Source organism: Triticum aestivum, chromosome 7D, assembly GCF_018294505.1.
Source record: "Triticum aestivum cultivar Chinese Spring chromosome 7D, IWGSC CS RefSeq v2.1, whole genome shotgun sequence".
Taxonomy (NCBI): Eukaryota; Viridiplantae; Streptophyta; class Magnoliopsida; order Poales; family Poaceae; genus Triticum; species Triticum aestivum.
Window position 1 is genome coordinate 178,412,687 of NC_057814.1, and position 21,677 is coordinate 178,434,363.

Consider the following 21,677-nt stretch of genomic DNA (forward strand, 5'->3'; position numbering starts at 1 on the left):
CTTATGGCCACATTCATGGCATAGTTTGTTCAAATGATCTCATATTGCACAAGGGTGCATATTGCAATGGCAAACAATGTTGCCTAAGGAAGTTTTCATTTTCTTTGGACGAAAAAACCATTTTCCATTTTTCGAGTGCCCAAAAGGAGATTTTGTTGTGAAGGACCTCCCAAATAATTTTTGCAAAATTGGACCAATTCAATTTTCTAAAATACTAGGACATATTTAATGCACAATTGACAAAATGGTTGTGTGTAAAAAGTTTTGATCCACCTCTCGTGAAAAAGACAATTTTCCACCGATTCAGTTGGAAGCGGGTCAAATTTGAACTGCAGCTGCCTCATAGTTTGCTATTTATTTTTTCCAAAAATCATTTCTAGTTACATAATTACCTATTTAATCATAAATACATGGTGTGGTGGTGATACGTCGAGGTTTGGGCAGTGGCCGAGGGCCCCAACTCTAGAGCGCGTGAACTCGCATGCCCGCCGCATGGTCACCACGTGACCGTGGCGTTGCCATGTGTTCTGAGCGGCCTAGGCATGTCTAGTGGGTTGGGCACTTCCCAGATAGGTGCTAGGAGAAAATTACAACATAAGATTCTCACGAGGAGACCAATCGATGCTCAAACATGAATTAGCAGCCAAGTGTTTGATTAGCGGTACGGGAAATGTACATGGCTAATGGGCGTGAGTTTTGGCTAAGGATGATTAGTTACTAAGAAGACCGTCTTCACAAATTTTCAGCTCAAAAGGAGGAGCCTAGGTGGTACTTGATTTGCAGAGTACCACACTGGACATAAATACGAATTTTGAAGCTGGGCTCAAAATAATGAATGGATTGAGCTGGCATTTGGTGGAGGATGGTTATTTGGGCATAGGAAAGCACTGTAGAAAATGGATACTATTTGGACATGCCAAAGTGGTACTTCCTTCACAAAGTGCTGCTCTGAACAGAATAGGAAAATGAATATTGTTGAATTATTTTTGAACTAGGCAAGGAAGGTTTTTGACATATTTGATGAAGATATGATCCAAACAATTTATGAGAATTTTTTGGGAATTTTTGGAATAACAGAAATATAGGTTGCTTCACAACCTAGGGCAAAAATTGACACATGGACATGACACATAGGCAAAACTGATGAGATGGCGCCTAGTCATCGCAACCCACCACAATTTACAAGGCTATGACCATCTATATTGCTCGTTAACAACTAGAAATAAGGCAGCGGACTAGCGCTGTTTGCTTTATGACCATTTCGTGTAAGGAAATTACGACCTTTCTGACCAAAATGGTCGCAATGGTTTAGGGTTTGGAGCCCCCGAACAACTTTTGACCAATTGGTCTCAAATGGTCATAGATCTATGACCAATTCTTCCAGGGTCACTGACAGAAGGTCACTAGTTGACATACTTCTTGTAGTGCATACCCGTAGTTGCTTCCACATCACGAATCATGGCCGCCCTCTTGGCACGCGCTAGCTGCAGGTCATCCGCATCTGGCTGGTCCTGGATCCGACCGCTTATCCGTCTGCCAGTCGTGACCAGATCAGAAATGCCACCGAAAGCGACAAGCTCCTCTGTGGTCCTCTCCCGAGGCGTGTGGTCCCCGCTCCGACTGCCTTCCCTAATTGCCGGTGAAGAGGGGCAAGGCGTGGTCAAGCTGGTACCATCAGCCGTAGGAGTTAGAGAAAGAGACCGTGGAGCCACCTGCTCAACAGTCTCATTCCCCCCCAAGCCGACCGCGCGACGTGTAGATGACGTCGGAGAAGGAGATTTGCGGGCCTCCTGCCCGCGCTCCTGGTCGTGACGCCTAGGACTGGCCCGAGGGGAAAGGACGTCACGGGCCTCCAGCCCGCGCTCTCCCCTAGGAGTAGGAACCGCTACGGGTGGGCTAGGACCGCGGGCCTCCTGCCCACCGCACCCCCACACCAACGGTAGCGCGCAGCTCGACGAGTGCTGTGGTCCGGAATCAAGCCTCAGAGACAGACAAGAACCAACAGTAGGGGGCATCACTGCCGGTAACTCTAGTTCCTCTTGATCATCCGCCTCAACTCGGTTGCTCCATAACTGATTGGGGGCAGATCGCGCTCCAAAAGAACCAAACCGAAGTGAGGTCATCGGTGTCGTGGAGGGAGGCGCCTCCTTAGAGGATGTATCTGCCGTGCCCTGTGATTGAGGCTCCTTAGCCGGCATATGTGGTGTGTTCTCCGGCCCCTTGTCCTGATTCCCGGGTGCACCATCACCCTCAGTTGTATCCATATCCTGAACCTCATCTCCCTCCTGCGGTATCGGTGTTTCCTCAATCTCAAGCTCAAGTACATAGGTAACCCCGGCATGCGTCCACTTGACAACATCCGGTACGAACTCCAGACTGACTACACTGACTAGCAACCTCGCTGCTCCATGTGCCCGAGTAAAAGGCATGTCAATCTGTTCCGTCTTACCAGTGATAGAACCCAAACTCCAAGCTATTGAGAAATGATTAATATACTTGCGAGGTGCACCATAGAAACGAACCCAGACCTTCTCTAAAGGTGTACCCTCGGGCTCCTTCTCCTTCCACTCATCAAAGGCGAGGATAACGTTGGTGCTCTGAACTCTGCACATGCCATACTTAAGGGTATGCATCTGATCCTCCTTAGTGGGAAACTCAACCTTGTAAGTCTAGGCCTCCAACCTGACAAGGTCCCACCGATGGTTGCCTGGCACTAAATCTTGCAACTGTCGCACAATCTGTGCCTCAGTTAAAGTCCCATTGGTCACCTTGACAACCGTGGGGTAAGAACTCTCTTGCACATGCGTCACCGGTGCCACATCTGGTGACTCAAAAAACATGCGCTCCTCACAGCAAACCCCATAGATATTGACCACCAGCTTGGGGCCAGAAAGCAACGGACACTCACCGGTTGTATGCTGCAATCTGGAGCAATAATCACATAACTCGGTCGTACACTCTGCCCCAAAATGCCCCGGCTCGCCACATCGATAGCACGAAAGCTTCTTTTTCTTAATAGCCCACTTTGAAAGCGCGCTTTTCCCCATTCCGTTTGTCCGAACCCTCATCAGAACCCTCGTCACCGACCTTAGCAGCCACGGTACTGGTCACCGGAATACTGACATCTGCCAAAGCCCGGACTGTTTGTACAGCCACCTCCGGATCGAAGAGCAGTCTTGACCGTCTTCACCGTATCAATATCGGCCTGTGCCATTGCTGTCATATCAACAGGATGAATAGGAGGCCGCGGGGGAGGCGGACGTCGACCCCCTCCTCGCCCTCCTCGAAATGTACGGCGTGCTCCCCGGTTTTACCGGTCTGTTGGGCCAGCCACCCCCTCGACAAAATTGCCGGGATGACCTTGAAAGTCGCGTCCCGCTCCGCCGTCATTATACCATCCAAAACCTCGTCCACCGCATGACAAAGAGCCACGGTGCAGCCCCTCGCCGTACGCATCATAGCCATCATCGCCCCACTGGCCGTAGCGATTGTATCGAAAGCCGTTACCACCATAGTTCCGCCCGCCACCGCCATAGCCATCATGCCCGGCGCCGCCAGCAGTTGCCGCGCCTGGCACCCAGGGCACCGCCCCGCCCGGCAACTGGAACAACCAGAGCAACGCCCTGTCCTGCACCTTGGGCGCCGTCCCTTCCAGCAGCCTGGGCGTCGTTCCGCCCGGCAGCAAAGTTGCCACCTCGGCCGGCGGCCTGGCCGGTCTGCGCCGGCTGTTTCACGATGGCCCGGCCTTGGGCCGCGGCAAGGTTGGCTCGCGCTGGAACAGGTGCCGGGGGCGCGGCCCCATGCTCTGGTGGCGGCACTCCACGCCCCACCATGGCGTCACCCGGCGGCCTGGTTACCCTAGCGGCGCGGCCGGCACCAAGCTTAGGAAACCCAGGAGTGGTCAAACGACGAACCCTAGCGATCAGTTCCTGAGGCGGAATGATCGATACATCCACAGGAACATCACACGATGGGTCAGGGATCACGCAGGTAGGGTTCGGTATGGGGGTCTCATGTTGGGCCACATACCCACGCATGTCCGACTCCGTACCGGCATCATCAACCGCAGGCCCAACCTGGCGCAATAGCTGATTCAAACGTGCTCTCTTGGCCGCCTGGATCTCGACCGGCCGGACGGTCGCCGGCGCCGGCGGCTGCCCCGCCGCCCGGCCATTCTGTTTCTTTTTTCGAGTTATTTTTGTCCAAGAATCCATACTCCAGAAGTCTGATAATGTGATTGGTGCAAGACATACCTTGGGGACCGACCCTTTCCATGGCCGGATCGCGGATGCCGTCGTTCTCCGGTGAACTATCCGGCGATCCAATTTGATCTTGTCATCAGCTCTCGATCCTTGTCGCTCCGACTCACCGCTAGGACCAGCGGCATCATCCATCGGCAAATACAACTCTGGCGGCTCCCTGACGCAGTTCCCTTCGTCGTCGTCCTCATCGTCGTCGCCGTCAGCGAGAACCCAGAAGCGACCTCCAACCCGCCGATCCTGCTTCCCTCCGTCAGACTCCGAGGACGACTCAAGAAGCTCGATCGGATTTACCACGTCCGCAACCATCTGCATACGATGATCCACAACCACGTCATAAATATCAATACGCAATTTAGATCCTTCCTTCACCTGGTCGCCGATCGCAACATATTTGCCGGCGCGGACGTCGTTGTCCATATCCAGCAACGTCGTCCAGCGAGATGCCGGAGAATGATGCAGACGCCCGCTGATCCATTCCCCATGGCCATCTTCTTTGTCCGCATATTATTGTGATGTGCGTACCGAATTAACCAAAATTCGTAGATGATATAGTGACCAATTACATGTTAGATAGACTATGATATGAACAGAAGAATCAAGATTAGAGGACTCAATACCTTGGTCTCATTGCTGCATGCGAGGGGGGCGAGCGAATCCTGCAATGTTCTTCGCATGCTGCCTTCGTTCCTCAACCAAGACGACGCTGCCGCGGTGAACCGGAGGACTGGCCAACCTAGTGCAGATGACCAAGAGGGCGGTGGGGGTTGGCAGCTCGCTCGTGCATGTTGTGGATATTGCCCAGCACAACCCTGGGATGGGACGGCTAACTGGCGCATTGAATCTCACGGCCGCTACGGGGTGCCTGGTTCATGGCGGCAAGGTCTGGGTGATAAGGGGAGGAGAGATAGGGACGAGGGTCGGGTGGGGTGGTTGAGGAATGTGAGATTGATGAAGGGGAGATTATAGGTGGGACGTGCCAAGAAAATCAGATGGGTTTGGAAACACATCACGGATTTATGGAAGCAATCATAGCCGTGTGATGCAAAAAACATCGATGTTTCATGACCGGTCTGACTAATGCCTTCTTTCAGACTTCTGATAGAAAGTGTTTCCCTTTTCTTTTTCTTTTCTCATGTGATTATAACTGTTGGTGGTGAGGTCATTTTGAAACCGAAATGGCACATTAAGGGCATGCGCTACGGAGGCTATAGCAAATGCTGGTCTCATCCCCTCTACATAGGATTGTACTGGTGAAGCAATCGCTCCACGTGATTATCCTTGTTCATCCAGTCACGCAACAAGCAGGGCTTCCCTTCCCTTTTCCTTTTTCCTTTCGCTCATGCTTTTCGTGGCCAAGCATCGACTCTTCTGCAGGCGACTCTGACATGCTGTGAAGCCACCGTCCCTGACACCCGAGCCTACGTGGTCTGCGGGGCAGCTAGTTGGGGCACCGCGTTGTACATTCCTTAAACACAAGGCAACAAAGCTGCAACGTAATGACAACCAAATTAATGGCGGCACAGGATTTTGAAGATGGATATCCAGAACAAGAAAACCTACGAAATTTGCAAGCACGAAAGAGATTGAATCTGTAATACAATCTATAAATTGCAAGGAAAAAAGCGAGTGAATCTAAAATAAACCTATAAAATTACAAAATTTTAAGAAAATTATAAGCAAATGAATATTCTGTAGAGATGTGTGTAGTAATGTCAAAAATATAGAATAAAAGTGAAAGAGAGAAAAAACGAAACAATACCAAGAAAAAAGTACAAGAAAAAAGTTACAAAATAAGCTGAAAGAAAATGCTAGGATGAGATACTGAATTAAATCAAGACCTCTTACTTCCATGCATAATAAACAACTTACTAAGCTACTGTAATCCCCCTATTTTTAATTTTTCTTCTTAATTATATGGTGCCTACGAGACAAGGTGATATTAACATATTAACGTTTGCTTACCAATATATTTTGATATTTAGCTAAATACCTATGAATTATGATTGGATTGCTCCTGAGTCAAATGGAAACGAGTAGTATCAGGAATCTCACACACCGCGGAGCCTCAACAAAATACGGGTAGGTGCATGCCCAAATGATGAGGCACCCATTCTTTTGTGAAAAATATCTTCACATACTTTTTGTTGTCTCCAAGATCTTGACACACCAAATTTATATTGTGAAACAACTTAATGACAAATTTAATGGCTTCTACTTCATTTCCGTGCAAAAAAAAGAAGAGAAAAATCTACTTTACCACAGTTTGATTACATACTCCCTCCATTCCATAATATAGTGCCTATAGATTTTTACAAAAGTCAAACATTACAAACTTTGACCATGTTTCTAGAGAAAAGTAGGTACATCTAGAATACCAAATGCACATTATTGATACATCGTGAGTTATATTTTCAGAATGTACATGTTTGGTATTGTAGATATAGAAAAAATTTTCTATACACTTGATCAAAGTTAGCAAAGTTTGACTTTCACAAAAATCTATAGGCACTACATTGTGGCATGGAGGGAGTAGTTTTTAGGACCTCCGTCCGGCACAGCCCGGCTGCCCAGGGGGGTTGTCGTCGGGGCCTTCTGGGATGCTTCCCTTCCTCTCTCTGCCTCCCGCACAGCGGAGCTGGCCCTGGTGCTTCCGCCGGCCACCCCGGGCCGGGTCGTTACGGTGGGGGTGGAGGAGGACTCGCTGAGTGCATGCTTGGACCTGTGCCCGCCGTCCTCCCTTCGCTTCTTGGGGGTCGTGTGCTACTCTCGCTCGCCTGGATACCCTACTTCTCCATGTTCGAGGGCCCCGGCGAGGCCTCGGGCGTCTCTTCCTCAGCAGGGCGTGGCGTTGGCGGTGGTGATGGCTCCAGGTCGAGGTCCGTGTACTCCCCCGCGGTGGTTGCGAGGCAGAGTGCGAGGCTGACCCAGTCCCGTACGCTGCTGGACGGTCCCGTGCCGACGATCCAGGAAAAGGCCGCCTTGAGGGCGGCTGCGCGGGACATCTCTCCAGGTACTTCCACGCTTCCTCCTGTTTCTTCATGTTCTGACTCTAGATTTGCGGTTCTCGGTTCTGTTCCTTTAGCTCGCCTAGCCGAAGTTGCCTCGGACTGTGACAATGTGTTTCGTGGCGAGAGAAGGGGTCCACGCCTTGAGCAAATTTCTGCAATCGGCACCAAGGAGCGATTTGATGGGGCACTGGCAGAGGCCCGCTCCCGCGTGGAGCGCGGGAATCCGACTGTGCCGTCATCCTCCAACCCTGGCCATAGAGAGGTCAGGGTTGGCCCGGAGGTGGTGGGAAATCTAGCAGGAGTGGTTTCTCCAGATGCCCTCCACTAGAGAGGGCTCTGCGGGGCCGTCCCCCAACGCGTCTTCATCCCACTGAGCACCAGTTGGTGGTCCGTGGGGTTAGTATAGCGGCTCCCTCCGCAGGAGCCCCATGCCTCCGAGGCCCCACGGTCGCGGGGGCGCCGCGGTCATCCTGCTAAGCAAACCCCTCGGCCCGCGGTTAGCGAGCGGGCTAGCTCGGCCCCTCCCGAGGGGCCTAGTTCTTCCTCCGATGTTCCAATATGAAGCTCCTATGTTGGACATCCGAGGCTTTGGTCATCTTGGTCGAAGATGCCAGCTCATCGAGTGTATGCGGCAGGAAAATATAGACATTGTTGGTCTCCAGGAAACGATCCGCCAGGACTTCTCCATCGCAGAACACCAGAGCCTTTCTTGCCACCAGTTCGCCTGGCAGTGGTTGCCCGCGGCCGGGCAGTCTGGCAACATTTTGCTGGGGGTTAGGGAGGACTCTTTCTCGGTGGAAGAGATGGACCGAGGGGAGTTCTTCCTGAGTATGTCTATTACCGACCGACGTGTGAACCTCAGTTGGGAGGTGATCATCGTCTATGGCCCGGTTGATCACAGGAGGTCGGCTGAATTTCTGGCCGAGCCACTACTACAAAAACAGCTATAGCCAATATGGACACTAATGGCGCACTGTACATATGGTGCGCCATTACTAAATACTAATGGGGCACCATGTGTTGGTGCGCCATTAGTGTGCAAATACTAATGGCGCACCACATCCACGGTGCGCCATTAGTAAAAAAAAAATATTTTTATTTTTTCAAAACTACTAATGGCGCATCGTGGGATGGTGAACCATTACTAGTTCAACATTTTCAAAATCCTCAAAAACCTAACAGAAAAAAAGATACGGGGCTTTTAAGATCTGGAGAGGCAAAAAAATTAAAAAAAATTCAAACTTACTAATGGCGCACCTGCCCATGGTGCGCCATTACTATATTCCCGCCTTCACAATTCAAAATAAGTCAAAAAAATAAAAAAAGTTACTAATGGCGCACCTGCCCATGGTGCGCCATTAGTATCTTCCCTCCTTCAAAATTCAAAATAAATCAAAAAAATAAAAAAAAGTTAGTAATGGCGCACCTGCCCACGGTGCGCCATTACTATGCCGTATATATGGCTGGGCGTGGTCCTCTCCTCCTTACCTCTTCATTCTTCTCCTCCACTCCATCTCCTCCTCTCCTCCACTCCATCTTCCATTCTCTCCTCCACCATACTACCCTCCTCCTCTCCGGCGACCTCCTCCTCCTCTCCGGCGACCTCCTCCTCCTCTCTGGCGACCTCCTCCTCCCTCCTCTCCTCCCCTCCCCTCCCCTCACGGTTTCTCCTCCCTCCTCTCCGGTGAGCTCCTCCTCCCTCCTCTCCTCCCATCCCCTCATGGTTTCTCCTTCCTCCTCTCCGATGCTCCGGTGAACTCTTCTCCGGCGACCTCCTCCTCCTCTCCGGCGATGTAGGCGAGCGCCTCTCCGGTGACCTCCTCCTCCTCCTCTCCGGCGAACTCCTCTCCGGCAAAAGAACACGGCAAAAGAACGTACAAGATCCAAAAACAGGAACAAAATTTGAAATAATATCGTGCAAAAAAACGAGCAAAAAAAGAGCAAAAAATGGGCAAAAAAATCGCGATCCAGATCCAAATTCAAAATTCAAAAATAGCAATGGCGCACGGTGGGGGTTAGACGGTGGGCCACTACTATTTTCCCGCCTTCAAAATTCAAAAATACTAATGGCGCACCGTGGCCTATCCTAATGGCGCATCAGTGGCCTATACTAATGGCGCACCGTGGCCTATACTAATGGCGCACCACTGGTGCGCCATTAGTAAAAAATACTAGTGGCGTGGTACTAGTGGCGCACCAGTAGTGCGCCATTAGTAGGCAAAACTGGTGCGCCACTACTAGGCCTTTTCCTAGTAGTGAGCTTGAGGAAAAGGTGGAGCGATGCTCTACGCTGGTGGTAGTGGCCTTATTAGGTTGGCCTCGTACAAGAGCTCCCCGAATGTGGATCGTCTGCGAATGCATCTATTTAACGACTGTATCGCGGATTTGGCCCTGCGCGAGATAGCCCGCGTTGGGGCTAGGTTCACATGGACTAATAAGCAGGTCGACCCTATCCGGAGTGTGCTGGATAGGGTCCTAGTTTTGACCCAATGGGAACTCGTGTTCCCTCTATGCTCGCTCAAGGCTGTCACTAGGGTCGGCTCTGACCACTCCCTCTTGCTTTTCACCTCGGGGGAGGAAAACTTCACCTCGACCATGTCGCTTCCACTTCGAAGCCGCATGGTTGTTGCAACCGGGCTTTGTCGAGATGGTCAAAGCCCGGTTGCTTGAGGCGGCGGCCTCCCCACCCCGCGTCTGTAGTGTCGTGGATGTGTGGCACCACCGTGCCAAATTGGCAAGGCAATTCACGCGGGGTTGGGGGGCCAACCATGGCGCGGAGATGAGGGCCCGGAAATGGGCCCTTTTAGATCAAATTAGGGTGCTGGACGAGATGGCCGATGGTCCCGGTCTTGCCCCTGATGATTGGATCCTTCGGTATTCCCTTGAGGCCTCCCATATGGAGATCTACAAGGGGGAGGAGCTATACTGGCAATGACGTGGGGGTTAGAATTGGCTTCTCAAAGGAGACGCAAATACTGTGTACTTCCAGGCGATTACCAAAGGCCGTAGGCAGAAATGTGGCATTCCATGTATCTGGGAGGGAGATAACCTCTTGGAACACCAAGATGATATTTCCTCACATATCTACTCCTTCTACATGGAGCTCTTCACGGCGGAACCCCGGGGGGAGGAGGTCTCCCTTGCCGAGGGATTCTGGCCCTCGGAGGAATGGGTCTCCAATAATGAGAATGAAGAGTTGCTTCTTCCATTATCCCAAGAGGAGGTTGGGCGCGCCATTTCGTCCATGAAGGCGGGGTCTGCACCGGGACCGGATGGCATCCCGGTGGCTTCCATAAATTCTTGAATGTCCTTCAGCCGGTAGTTATGCCTTTGTTCCATGAATTCTATATTGGAACACTAGGTATGCCCCGTATAAACTATGGCATCATTTCCCTTATCCCCAAAGTAGTTGGGGCAACGGACATCAGACACTTTAGGCCGAGCACTGTAATCAACATTCTGGAGCGGAACTTTGCTAAAGTTTGTGCGACCCGCCTGGCCCCGGTGGCCGAGAGGATTAGTCACCACTTCTAGACCGTGTTTCTGAAGGGTAGGTGGATCCATGATGGGATCTTGGCCCTTCATGAAATTGTCCATGAGGTGGCCTCGCGGGGCCATAAGGGCGTATTACTTAAGTTGGACTTCCAAAACCCTGTGATCGGTTGGACTGGTCCTTCTTGCTGTTGGTGCTGCAGAGGAGGGGATTTGATGAGAGATGGTGCTCATGGATCATGCAGTTGGTCCGTACCGGGAACACGACCATTAATATCCATGGCGAGGTTGGACCTTACTTTAGGTCCTCTAGGGGAGTGAAACAAGGGGACTGATACGTCCATTGTGCATCATGCTTACCTACTGTTATTTATGATGTTTTTACCTATAATAATGCTTTTTGGAGTAATTCTAATGCCTTTTGTCTCATAATATGCAAGGTACATACAAAGAGGGAGAATTCTGGCAGTTGGAAATCCGGACCTGAAAAAGCTACGTCAAGCCACCTATTCTACACAACTCCAAATGGGCTGAAACTTCACGAGAATTTTTTATGGAATAAATAAGAAATACTGGAGCAAATAACTACCAGAGGGGGGCCACCTAGTGAGCACAAGACACCAGGGCACGCCTGGCACCCTAGGCGCGCCTTGATGGGTTGTGCTCAGCCTAGCCCACCTCCGGTGCCCCTCTTCTGGTATATAAGTCATTTTGACCTTGAAAAAAATAAGGAGAGGACTTTCGGGACGAAGCGCCGCTGTCTCGTGGCGGAACTTGGGCAGGAGCACTTTTGCCCTCTGGCGGAGCGATTCCGTCGGGGGAACTTCCCTCCCGGAGGGGGAAATCATCATCATCATCATCATCACCAACAACTCTCCCATCTGGGGGAGGGCAATCTCCTTCAACATCTTCAACAACATCATCTCCTCTCAAATCCTACTTCATCTCGTGTGTTCAATCTTTGTATGAAAACTATAGATTGGTACTTGTGGGTGACTAGTAGTGTTGATTACATCTTGTAGTTGATTACTATATGGTTTATTTGGTGGAAGATTATATGTTCAGATCCAATATTCTATTTAATACCCCTCTGATCTTGAGCACGATTATCATTTGTGAGTAGTTACTTTTATTCTTGAGGTCACGGGAGAAATCTTGTTGCAAGTAATCATGTGAACTTGATATGTATTCGATATTTTGATAGTATGTATGTTGTGATTCCCTTAGTGGTGTCATGTGAACGTCGACTACATGACGCTTCACCATATTTGGGCCTAAGGGAATGCATTGTGGAGTCGTTATTAGATGATGGGTTGCGAGAGTGACAGAAGCTTAAGCCCTAGTTTATGCGCTATTCCGTAAGGGACCGATTGGATCCAAAAGTTTAATGCTATGGTTAGAATTTATTCTTAATACTTTTCTCATAGTTGCGGATGCTTGCGAGGGGGTTAATCATACGTAGGAGGTTTGTTCAAGTAAGAACAACACCTAAGCACCGATCCACCCACATATCAAATTATCAAAGTAGCGAACACAAATCGAATCAACATGATAAAAGTGAGTAGATGAAATTCCCGTGTACCCTCAAGAACGCTTTGCTTATTACAAGGCACCGCTTTGGCCTATCCTTTTCCTCAAAAGGATTGGGCTACCTTGCTGCACTTTTGTTACTATTATCGTTACTTGCTCGTTACAAGTTATCTTGCTATCAAACTACTCTATTACATACAACTTCAGCACTTGCAGACATTACCTTGCTGAAAACCGCTTGTCATTTCCTTCTGCTCCTCGTTGGGTTCGACACTCTGACTTATCGAAAAGGCTACAATTGATCCCATATACTAGTGGGTCATCAAGGCTCTATTCTGGCGCCGTTGCCGGGGAGTGAAGCGCTCTTGGTAAGTGGAAATTGGTAAGGAAAAATTATTACTATGTGCTGAAATTTATTGTTACTTGTTACTATGGAGAACAATCCTTTGAGGGGTTTGTTCGGGGTATCTTCACCTCGACTGGAACCACAATTAGTTACCCCTCAACCTATTGCACCTACTGAAAATATTGAATATGAAATTCCTTTGGGTATGATAGAACAACTGCTAGCTAATCCTTGCGCAGGAGATGGAACTGAACATCCTAATATGCACTTGATATACGTGGAAGAAATTTGTGGATTATTTAAGCTTGCAGGTTTACCTGGAGATGAAACTAAGAAGAAGGTTTTCCCTTTATCTTTGAAGGGAAAAGCATTGTCATGGTATAGGCTATGCGATGATATTGGATCTTGGGATTGGAATCGATTGAAATTGGAGTTTCACCAAAAAAAATTTATCCTATGCATCTTGTTCATCGTGATCGGAATTATATATATAATTTTTGGCCTCGTGAAGGAGAAAGTATCGCTCTAGCTTGGGGGAGGCTTAAGTCAATGTTATATTCATGCGCCAACCATGAGCTCTCAAGAGAAATGATTATTTAGATTTTTTATGCTCGACTTTCTCATAATGATCAATCCATGCTCCATACTTCTTGTACTGGTTCCTTTATGAAGAAAACTATTGAATTCCGGTGGGATCTTTTAGAAAGAATTAAACGCAACTCTGAAGATTGGGAACTCGGCGAAGGTAAAGAGTCAGGTATTAAGCTTAAGTTTGATTGTGTTAAGTTTTTTATGAATACCGATGCTTTTCAAAAGTTTAGCACTAAATATGGACTTGACTCTGAGATAGTAGCTTCCTTTTGTGAATCTTTTTCTACTCATGTTGATCTCCCTAAGGAGAAGTGATTTAAATATCACCCACCGATTAAAGAAGAAATTAAAGAACCGGTAATAGCTAAAGATGAAAATATTATTTATAATGTTGATCCAGTTGTTCCTACTGCTTATATTGAAAAACCAACTTTCCCCATTAGGATGAAGGAATATGCTAAAGTTTCAGCTACGGTCAACAAAAGTTACATTAGAACACCTAAACGAGCTGAACAAATCAAGGTAGAACCTAGTGTTGCTATGGTTAAAGATATCCTGAAAGAGAATATAGATGGGCATGTTATTTACTTCTGTGATGAAGCTGCTAGAATCGCCAAACCCGATGAAAAAGATAAAAATTGACCTGTTGTTGGCATGCCTGCTGTCTCAGTTAATATAGGAGACACCGTTTTCATGGTTTATGCGACATAGCTGCTAGCGTAAGTGCAATTCCTTTTACCTTATATCAAGAAATTATGAATGACATAGCACCCACTGAAATAGAAGACATAGATGTTACTATTAAACTTGCTAATAGAGACACCATCACACCACATGGGATTGTTAGAGATGTTGAAGTCTTGTGTGGGAAAATAAAATATCCTACTGATTTTCTGAAGGAAATATGCCCTAGAGGCAATAATAAAGTTGTTATTTTATATTTTCTTATATCATGATAAATGTTTATTATTCATGCTAGAATTGTATTAACTGGAAACCTTAATACATGTGTGAATACATAAACAAAACACTAAGTCCCTAGTGAGCCTCTACTTGACTAGCTCGTTGATCAAAGATGGTTAAGGTTTCCTAACCATGGACATGAGTTTTCATTTGATAACGGGATCACATCATTAGGGGAATGATGTGATGGACAAGACCCATCCGTTAGCTTAGCATGTTGATCGTTCAGTTTTATTGCTATTGCTTTCTTCATGACTTATACATGTTCCTTTGACTATGAGATTATGCAACTCCCGAATACCGGAGGGATACCTTATGTGCTATCAAACATCACAACGTAAATCGGTGATTATAAAGATGCTCTACATGTATCTCCAAAGGTGTATTGTTGGGTTGGCATAGATCGAGATTAGGATTTGTCACTCCGAGTATCAGAGAGGTATCTCTGGGCCCTCTCAGTAATGCACATCATAATAAGCCTTGCAAGCAATGTGACTAATGAGTTAGTTGTGGGAAGATGCATTACGGAACGAGTAAAGAGACTTGCCGGTAACGAGATTGAACTAGGTATGAGGATACCGACGATCGAATCTCAGGCAAGTAACATACCGATGACAAAGGGAATAGCGTATGTTGTCGTAACGGTTCAACCGATAAAGATCTTTGTAGAATATGTGGGAGCCAATATGAGCATCTAGCTTCCGCTATTGGTTATTGACCGGAGAGGTGTCTCGGTCATGTCTACATAGATCTCGAACCCGTAGGGTCCGCACGCTTAACGTTTGATGATGGTTTGTATTATGAGTTATGTGATTTTGTGACCGAATGTTGTTCGGTGTACTGGATGAGATCACGGACATGGCGAGGAGTCTCAAAATGGTTGAGATGTAAAGATTGATATATTGGATGATAGTATTCGGACACCAAAAGTGTTCCGGAATATATCGGGTACATATCGGAGTACCTGGGGGTTATCAGAACAGCCCGGGGGAAGATATGGGCCCTATGCGCCATAGGAGAGAGGCAAGGTAGCCCACAAGGGTGGCGTGCGCCCCCCAAAGGGAGGAGTCCAAATTGGACTAGGGGAGGGGGCGCGGCCCCCCTTTCCTTCTCCTCCTCCCTCTTCTTCCCCCATTCCCCCTCTGATAAAAGGAGGGGGGCCGAATTGGACTCGGAGTCCAAGTGGGACTCCCCTCACTTGGCACGCCCCTAGGGCTGGCCTCCTCCCCTCTCCCTCCTTTATATACGGGGGCGGGGGTCACCTCTAAGGCACATCAATTGTTCTTAGCCGTGTGCGGTGCCCCCCTCCACCGTTTACTCCTCCGGTCATATTGTCGTAGTGCTTAGGCGAAGCCCTGCGCGGATAACTTCATCGTCACTGTCACCACGCCGTCGTGCTGACGAAACTCTCCCTCGACACTTTGCTGGATCAAGAGTTCGAGGGACGTTATCGAGCTGAACGTGTGCAGAACTCGGAGGTGCTGTACATTCGGTGTTTTGATCGGTTGGATTGAGAAGACGCTCGACTACATCAACCACGTTAAGCTAACGCTTCCGCTTTCGGTCTATGAGGGTACGTGGACACACTCTCCCCCTCTCATTGCTATGCATCTCCTAGATAGATCTTGCGTGAGCATAGGAATTTTTTGAAATTGTATGCTATGTTCCCCAACAGTGGCATCAGAGCCAGGTCTATGCGTAGATGATATGCACGAGTAGAACACAAAGAGTTGTGGGCAGTGATAGTCATACTGCTTACCACCAACGTCTTATTTTGATTCGTCGGTATTGTTGGATGAAGCGGCCTGGACCAACCTTAAATGACCACGTTGATGAGATCGGTTCTACCGACAGACATGCAACTAGTTTTGCATAAAGGTGGCTGGCGGGTGTCTGTTTCTCCAACTTTAGTTGAATCGAATTTGACTATGGCCGGTCCTTGTTGAAGGTTAAAACAACAAACTTGATGAAACACCGTTGTGGTTTTCATGCGTAGGTAAGAACGGTTCTTACTAGAAGCCCGTAGCAGCCACGTAAAACTTGCAAGAAAAAAGTAGAGGACGTCTAACTTGTTTTTGCAGGGCATGTTGTGATGTGATATGGTCAACACATGATGTGATATATGTTATTTTATGAGATGATCATGTTTTGTAAAAGTTATTGGCAACTGGCAGGAGCCTTATGGTTGTCGCTTTATTGTATGAGATGCACATGCCATGTAATTGCTTTACTTTATCACTATTCATTAGCGATAGTTGTAGAAGCAATAGTTGGCGAGACGACCACGACGCTACGATGGAGATCAAGGTGTCAAGCCGGTTACGATGTAGATCATGACGGTGCTTTGGAAATAGAGATCAAAGGCAGAAGATGATGATGGCCATATCATGTCACATATTTTGATTGCATGTGATGTTTATTGTTTATACATCTTATTTCGCTTAGTATGGCGGTAGCATTATAAGATGGTCCCTTACTAAAATTTCAAGGTATAAGTCTTCTCCCTGAGTATGCACCGTTGCGAAAGTTCTTCGTGCTGAGACACCACGTGATGATCGAGTGTGATAGGCTCTACGTTCACATACAACGGGTGAAAGGCAGTTTTGCACATGCGGAATACTCTGGTTAAACTTGACGAGCCTAGCATGTACAGACATGGCCTCGGAACACTGGAGACCGAAATGTCAAATGTCAATCATATAGTAGATATGATAAACATAGAGATGTTCACCATTGATGACTACTCCATCTCATGTGATGATCGGACATGGTTTAGTTGATTTGGATCACGTATTATTTAGGTGACTTGAGGGATGTCTATCTAAGTGGGATTTCTTAAGTAATATTATTTATTGAACTCTAATTTATCATGAACTTAGTCCTGATAGTATTTGCAAATTATGTTGTAGAACAATAGCTCACGTTGTAGCTCCCCTGCATTTATTTTTGATATGTCCCTAGTGAAAAATAAGTTGAAAGATGATAGTAGCAATGATCGGACTGGGTCCGTGATATGAGGATTGTCCACATTGCTGCACAGAAGAATTATGTCCTTGATGCACCGCTAGGTGATGGACCTATTGCAGGAGCAGATGTAGACATTATGAACGTTTGGAAAGCTCGGTATGATCACTACTTGATAGTTTAGTGCGCCATGCTTTACGGCTTCGAACCGGGACTTCAAAAATGTTTTGAACGCCACAGAGCATATAAGATGTTCCAAGAGCTGAAATTGGTATTTCAGACTCATGCCCGAGTCGAGAGGTATGAGACCTCTGACAAGTACTTTGTCTACAAGATGGAGGAGAATAGCTCAACCAGTGAGCATGTGCTCAGAATGTCTGAGTACTACAATCGCTTGAATCAAGTGGGAGTTAATCTTCCAGAAAAGATAGTGATTGACAGAGTTCTCTAGTCACTATCAACAAGTGACTGGAACTTCTTGATGAACTATAATATGCAAGGGATGACGAGAACGATTCCCGAGCTCTTCGCGATGTTAAATCGGCGAAGGTAGAAATCAAGAAAAAGCATCAAGTGTTGATGGTTAAAAAGACCACTAGTTTCAAGAAAAGAGGCAAAGGAAAAGAAAGGGAACTTCAAGAAAGAATGGAAAGCAAGTTGCCACTCCCATGAAGAAGCCCGAAGCTATACCTAAGCCTGAAACTGAGTGCTTCTACTACAAAGGGAATGGTCACTGGAAGCGGAATTACCCAAAATACTTGGCGGATAGGAAGGATGTCAAAGTGAACAAAGGTATATTTTATATACATGTTATTGATGTGTACTTTACTAGTGTTCATAGTATCCCCAGGGTATTTGATACCGGTTTAGTTGCTAAGATTAGTAACTCGAAACAGCAGTTGTAAAATGAACAGAGACTAGTTAAGGGTGAGGTCATGATGTGTGTTGGAAGTGATTCCAGGTTGATAAGATCACCATCGCACACTCCCTCTATCTTCGGGATTAGTGTTGGACCAAAATAAATGTTATTTGGTGTTTGCGTTGAGCATTAATATGATTGGATCATGTTTATTGCGATACAGTTATTCATTTAAGTCAGAGAATAATTTCTGTTTACATGAATAAAACCTTCTATGGTCATACACCCAATTTAAATGGTTTATTGAATCTCAATCGTAGTGATACACATATCCATAATATTGATGCCAAAAGATGCAAAGTTGATAATGATAGTGCAACATATTTGTGGCACTGCTGTTTTGATCATATTGGTGTAAAGCGCATGAAGAAACTCCATGCGAATGGACTTTTGGAATCACTTGATTATGAATCATTTGATGCTTGCGATCCATGCCTCATGGGCAAGCTGACTAAAACTCCGTTCTCCGGAACAATGGAGCGAGCTAATGACTTATTGGAAATGATACATTACCGATGTATGCGGTCCGATAAGTGTTGAGGCACGCGGCGGGTATCGTTATTTTCTATCCTTCACAGATGATTTGAGTAGGTATGGGTATATCTACTTGATGAAATACAAGTCTGAAACTTTTGAAAAGTTCAAAGAATTTTAGAGTGAAGTGGAAAATCATCGTAACAAGAAAAGAAAGTTTCTATGATCTGATCGCGGAGGAAAATATTTTAGTTACGAGTTTGTCCTTCATTTAAAACAGTGTGGAATAGTTTCACAACGCACGCCACCTGGAACACCATAGTGTAATGGTGTGTCCGAACGTTGTAACCGTACTTTATTAGATATGGTGCGATCTATGATGTCTCTTACCGATTTACCACTATCGTTTTGGGGTTATGCATTAGGTACAGCTATATTCATGTTAAATAGGGCATCGACTAAATCCGCTGAGACGACACCGTATGAACTATGGTTTGGCAAGAAACCTAAGCTGTCATTTCTTAAAGTTTGGGGTTGCGATGCTTATGTGAAAAAGCTTTAGCCTCATAAGCTCGAACCCAAATCGAAGAAGTGCATCTTCGTAGGATTTCCAAAAGAAACTGTTGGGTACACCTTCTATCACAGATCCGAAGGCAAGATCTTTGTTGCTAAGAATGGTGTCGGTGTAAAAAAAGAGGGGTGCGTTTTTGTACCCTTATACCTGTGCACGGCAGTCGGAGCCGTGCTTATGGTCACGCCAAGCAAAACAGGGGAGGTGAGCCAAGGTAAGACCAAATCCCAAGATAATAAGAGCAACGCCAAGGCCAAGACCACAAAGAGCGGAGGGACGAAGCAGGTTCCCCCGGCAAGACCCTTGCCGGGGCAGCCTCAGCAGCCCCGGCAAGATCCTTGCCGGGACAGCTCGCCCCGCACCAACAGAGCGGGCCACCCTTGAGCCCACGGTCTCCAACATCACGTTAGGCTAGGGCTCGGGAGGCACCTCCGTGGTGGCATGCAGATCTTTGTGAAGACATATTCAAGATCAGATGAGGAATAGAAGACGGCGATCCTCGGCAAGATCCTTGTCGAGGAAGGCCGCCAGACCCCCGGCAAGGCCCTTGCCGGGGACGACAGCGCGCCACGGCAAAACCCTTGCCGGGCCACCCGGCAAGGCCCTCACCAAGGACGCTAGCAGGGCCACTGCCAGGCCCATGCTAACCAAGCTTCCACCGCCGTTCACATGCAGCTGCCAGCCCAACAAGCTGGGCGGGCACCTGCGTGGCAACATGCAGCTCCCAGGCCAACTCATTGAGCGCCTGTGTGGCGGCATGCAGATCTTCGTGAAGGCTCCGCCACTGCGCCACCTCAGCTGCCTGCCTGCCTACATGGCACCACGCGCCTCACTGGCCAAGGTGCATGTCAAAGCGAGGAGGAGCAGCGACAGACGGGACAGGCCTCGGCCCCGTCCCCAATAAAGCAAGGGGACACCTAAGCTACGCATTAAATGTGTCTTGTCCTGTAATACGAGCGATAAGCTCAGGGCACTGTACGCCTTTCCACCTCCTGTGTGCCACTGTGGCAGCCCCTTCCGACTATAAAAGGTGGCCCATGGCATACTGGAGAACGATTCAGCTCTTTCGAACCACGCACTGACCACAGCTAGTTCGAGAGCTCAAGAACTCTCTGAAATACACCCACCAAAGCAGGACTAGGGTTTTATGCATCCTCGCGGCCCGAACCTGGGTAAACGATCCTTGTGCTGTCTACTAGCCCTGCTCTTCTCGCAACCCCGCACCCCGGCAACTGTAGTAGGGATTCTTGTGATCCCATAGGTGTCGTTCCACACCGACATCTTTGGCGCGCCAGGTAGGGGGTGCAATTGTGAGAATCTGGTCTAGTAGTTAGCCTAGCAGTTCTTCGTCGCCATGGCTCCTAAGAAGAAGATGGCCACGACGGTCGGCTCGTTGGGAGCCGAACGGCCCGTGCCGGTGCGGGTGGGTAGTGGACCGGTCGCAGACAGGACCCGGACCGCGGTCCGCGCGCACCAGCATCGCCCTGGTAGTCAGAGCCTGGCGAACGGTGTCGTTCGCGCACCAGACGACCGGCTACACGTCGCCGGATCCAAAGACGGAGCTGGCCCCCCCGCAGGCGGCGCGGGGCCCTCCAGGGGTGTCGTTGTGCCACCTCCGGGCGGCAAAGCGACCTCCAGGACGCCCACACCGGCGACCACTGCGCGCTCTTTCCATGGTGTGCGCGTCGAGCAGCGTCATCGCGTTGGTGACCCTGGCACCGCCGTGGGAAGGGCCCCGTGCGTCATCCGCAGGATGAAGCGGTTCAACACGCCCGCCGAAGCGCTGGCAAAAATGGCATGCAGCCGCTGGGTCATAACGGAGCTCCTTCTAACGTAGTTAGAAGTCGAAGCGCGCCGCGATCCACGCAGCTGACACCGCCGCCCACGCCGGCAGAAGCTTTGGCGCACGCGCAGCTGCTCCTCGACTTCCCTCCTGCTGCGGAGAAGCTTGACGAGTGGAGGGCCACCATCCGGAGCCTCGTCACCGTCGCCAACAAAGACGATCCGCGACCGGTGGGACCCTCGGGTCGGCGCTCCACCGAGCCACCGCATGCTGGCGCTGGGAGGACCGGGGGAGTTGCGGCCACGGTGCACTCTCCTCCTCCTCGCCAGCCGCCGCGGGCGTCGGCCCATCGTGACGACGCTTGTGGTAACATCTCCATAGCGTCGCTCGACCCGCGGACCCTCCGCGACCAGCGCCAGGTCCTTCGGGAACGAGCTCATGAAGACGCTCGAACCACTGTCGAGCGCCGGCGCGAAACGCGCCGCCAGTCGGACAAGCGGGCGGGACCCGCTATGGACCACCCGACAACGGGGGGCTCCGGCGGCCTACCTTACGAGGTGGGCTGCCCAGCCTTTACCCGTGAACTGCGGCAGTTCCAGTGGCCGTCCCACCGCACGTTCAAGCCCGACGTCGGCGAGAAGTACACTGGCAAGACCCATCCGTCCGAGTTCCTCAGCATCTACACCATCGCGATGCAGGCTGCTGGGGCTCGAGACGACAAGGTGTTTGCCAAATATTTCCCGCTGGCGCTCAAGCCCAATGTGATGTCTTGGT

At 48.9% G+C, this 21,677-nt stretch overlaps 1 protein-coding gene across 2 annotated transcripts; it reads right to left on the reverse strand.

The window, feature by feature from the left end:
- Positions 1 to 3,539: 3,539 nt before the first annotated feature.
- Positions 3,540 to 5,178, reverse strand: LOC123167815 (uncharacterized). 2 transcript variants are annotated; one of them, XM_044585676.1, is made up of 2 exons: positions 4,880 to 5,178; positions 3,540 to 4,568 (listed from the first exon to the last, which is right to left on the reverse strand). In XM_044585676.1, exons 1-2 carry the CDS (start codon positions 5,096 to 5,098, stop codon positions 3,540 to 3,542), a joined length of 1,248 nt encoding a protein of 415 aa, XP_044441611.1. In that variant the 5' UTR covers positions 5,099 to 5,178. The 2 variants fall into 2 exon arrangements, with proteins under 2 accessions (XP_044441611.1, XP_044441612.1); XM_044585677.1 differs by having other exon boundaries at positions 3,540 to 4,750.
- Between the last annotated feature and the right edge of the window lie 16,499 nt (positions 5,179 to 21,677).

What these genes read in the sequence shown, in the direction of transcription:
- LOC123167815 (XM_044585676.1), bottom strand. Translation starts at nt 5,098, where the DNA reads ATGCGCCAGTTAGCCGTCCCATCCCAGGGTTGTGCTGGGCAATATCCA. An exon ending in CATGCAGCAATGAGACCAAG is followed by an intron (nt 4,569 to 4,879) that starts GTATTGAGTCCT and finishes CATCGTATGCAG; the next exon opens with ATGGTTGCGGACGTGGTAAA.